This window comes from Danio aesculapii, chromosome 19, assembly GCF_903798145.1.
Source record: "Danio aesculapii chromosome 19, fDanAes4.1, whole genome shotgun sequence".
Lineage (NCBI taxonomy): Eukaryota > Metazoa > Chordata > Actinopteri > Cypriniformes > Danionidae > Danio > Danio aesculapii.
The window spans coordinates 51,044,395-51,047,666 of record NC_079453.1 but is presented as its reverse complement, the minus strand read 5'-3'; the positions used below and the strand labels follow the sequence as shown (position 1 = coordinate 51,047,666).

At 32.2% G+C, this 3,272-nt stretch overlaps 1 protein-coding gene across 1 annotated transcript in view; it reads right to left on the bottom strand.

Annotated features, from left to right (window-relative positions):
• prdm1b (PR domain containing 1b, with ZNF domain) overlaps nt 1-2,310 on the bottom strand; it is a 12,043-nt gene extending 9,733 nt beyond the window's left edge. The window contains exons 1-2 of the mRNA XM_056479441.1: nt 2,201-2,310; nt 487-736 (exon numbers count right to left, since the gene is read on the bottom strand). Coding sequence (XP_056335416.1) covers nt 487-736; nt 2,201-2,209 — 259 coding nt within the window. The 5' untranslated portion in view covers nt 2,210-2,310. The remainder of the gene's footprint in view (nt 1-486; nt 737-2,200) is intronic.
• Between the last annotated feature and the right edge of the window lie 962 nt (nt 2,311-3,272).

The window sequence follows — 3,272 nt, the reverse complement described above, 5'->3', positions numbered from 1 at the left end:
AAAGGTATCAGAGATGAGTAATAATCCAAGAAAAAGAGCTGCTATGAAATAATACTAAATAATTCAATGTTTTTTCTGCACTTTTCCCCTTTCAATGAGCGTTTGACTCACTTAAAACATTAAACTATATATTAAATCTAATTAAAATGTAATAAAAACAACAATATGATGACAACCTCACATTTTAGAGTGCAGAGAAACAAAAGCAAAGGTATCAGAGATGATGACTAATAATCTGACAGTCTGAAGAAGGTGATGTTATGAAGACATGTAAGGAAACAACATGTCCATACTACATTTACATTTACATGTAGTCATTTGGTGTTTTGTCAACACTTTAAATATCACATTGAAAAAAACCTCTATTTTAAATTTAAACAACAAGATGACGACATGCACACATGTTTGAGAGTGCAGAGAATGAAAAGCAAAGGTATCAGAGATGACTAATTCTAATGAAGCATGTAGGTTTTGTTATTGACTGACTTGTGCTTGTGCTGTCCGGCGTGTCCTGCTGTCCGCAGAGTCTCTGGCTGAACTCGGGGCTGTACCACACCAGCAGCTCCTGCTTGGGCTCCAGCGGCCGCAGGGTGTAGAAGAAGATCTCCGGCCCATTCTGACACGCCACCATGTTCTGTTCGGCCAGCGAGCGCGCCGGGTTAACGTAACGCATCCAGTTGCTGAGCCGGACATCATAACCGTCAATGAAGTGCTGCAACTGCCCACCACTGTAGATCTGTGTTAGGAGAGACAGAGAGACAAACATTAATGCATTTAAATATGTATATTCAATTCTCTATATAAAAATCTGATATCATTAATCCTTAATAAAAATAACAAAACCAGATTAATGCTTAAAATAACAAAACAACACAAAAGCATAATTATTTAACATTATTAATGCTTAAAACAACAAAACAACACAAAATCATAACTGTTTAACTTCATTAATGCTTAAAATCAAAATTCTTTAACATCATTAGTGCTTAAAACAACAAAACAACACAAAATCATAACTGTTTAACTTCATTAATGCTTAAAATCTGAATTATTTAACATCATTAATGCTTAAAATCAAAATTATTTAACATCATTAGTGCTTAAAACAACAAAACAACACAAAATCATAACTGTTTAACTTCATTAATGCTTAAAATCTGAATTATTTAACATCATTAGTGCTTAAAACAACAAAACAACACAAAATCATAATTATTTAACTTCATTAATGCTTAAAATCATAATTATTTAACAACATTAATGCTTAAAATCATAATTATTTAACATCATTAGTGCTTTAAACAACAAAACAAAACAAAATCTGAATTATTTAACTTCATTAATGCTTAAAATCATAATTATTTAACTTCATTAATGCTTAAAATCTTAATTATTTAACTTCATTAATGCTTAAAATCATAATTATTTAACATCATTAGTGTTTTAAACAACAAAACAAAACAAAATCTGAATTATTTAACTTAATTAATGCTTTAAATCTGAATTATTTAACTTCATTAATGCTTAAAATCATAATTATTTAACTTCATTAATGCTTAAAATCATAATTATTTAACATCATTAATGCTTAAAACAACAAAACAACACAAAATCATAATTATTTAACATCATTAGTGCTTTAAACAACAAAACAACACAAAATCTGAATTATTTAACTTCATTAATGCTTAAAATCATAATTATTTAACATCATTAGTGCTTTAAACAACAAAACAACACAAAATCTGAATAATTTTACTTCATTAATGCTTAAAATCCTGTTTTTTTTAACTTCATTAGTGCTTAAAATCATAATTATTTAACGTTATTAATGCTTTAAAATAATCAAATTTCTTTAAAATCATCAACGACTGAAAAGTGACTTCTTTAACTTTTTAATGCCTAAAAACAAAACAAAATCTCAATGATTTAAAGTAATTAATGCTTTAAAACCAAATCAAAATTCTTTAAATTCATTAAACCTCAAAAGCAAAACAAAATCAGAATAAAAATTGTCATTATAGTTTAAAAACAAATCAGTCAGTAATTTTTAACTTTATTATTGCTTTAAAGATTCTTTAACTTCATTATTCCTTAAAAAAACAAAACAAAACCAAAATTATTTCACTTAAAAGCCCCAAAACAAACAAATCTCAAAGCAGAACAATTTAATCAATAATCAATAAATCAGATTCATCACCTCTGCCATGAACAGAACTCCGATATCAACTCCTGAGTGTCTTCTAACCTGTGAAAGTGAGTGTGTGTGAGCGTGTGTGTGTGAGTGAGTGTGTGTGGCTCGTCCCGCAGAAGACGTGTGACTAACTTTGTATGTCAATGATGTCAGACTCTTTTATAAAGGCATTCAAAACACATGCTGCCAGTCACACGCACAGCCCCGCCCCTGACCCCGCCCACTTTCATTATCTGTGTGTGTGTGTGTGTGTGTGGGGGAATTCTCTGCTGCTGCGTGCCAAGACATGTTGGCTGCGCTATCAAACACTCCTTCACCAGCTACACCCTTACAGACTCATAAACACAAACCCGCTTTCACACACACGACACACACACACACATCCGTCCACCTGCCCCGTCACATGACAGGTGCTGCGTCATTTTAGTGCTTTATGGCTGCAGGAAGTCCGTATGGATTTACAGGAAACGGAGAAAGGAAAGGACAGCTCAGAGAAGGAAAACCCACTGTGACACACACACACACACACACACACACACGCACACACACACACGCACACACACACACACACACACACACACACACACACACACACACACACTGTGTCAATGTCTGTCTGTCTGTCTGTCTGTCTGTCTGTCCTTCCATCCCTCTCTCTCTATTTTAATGTGTGCAAGCGAAAGTGTGTGTGTGTGTGTGTAAATATATATATATATATATATATATATGCATGTGTATATATGTGTGTTTATATATGTGTGTGTGAATATATATATATATATATATATATATATATATATATATATATATATATATATGCATATGTGTGTATAAATGTGTGCATGTGTTGTATAGCTGTATGTGTGTGTGTGTGAGTGTGTGTATGTGTGTGCATATATGTGTGTGCATATGTGTATGTGAGTGTATGTGTGTATATACTTGTGTCTATGTGTGTGCGTAGGTGTAAGTGTGTGTGTGTGTAAATATATATGTTGGTGTGTGTAAGTGTGTGTATATACTTGTGTGTGTTTACATATATATGTGTATATGTGTGTGAGAGTATGAGTGTATATACGTG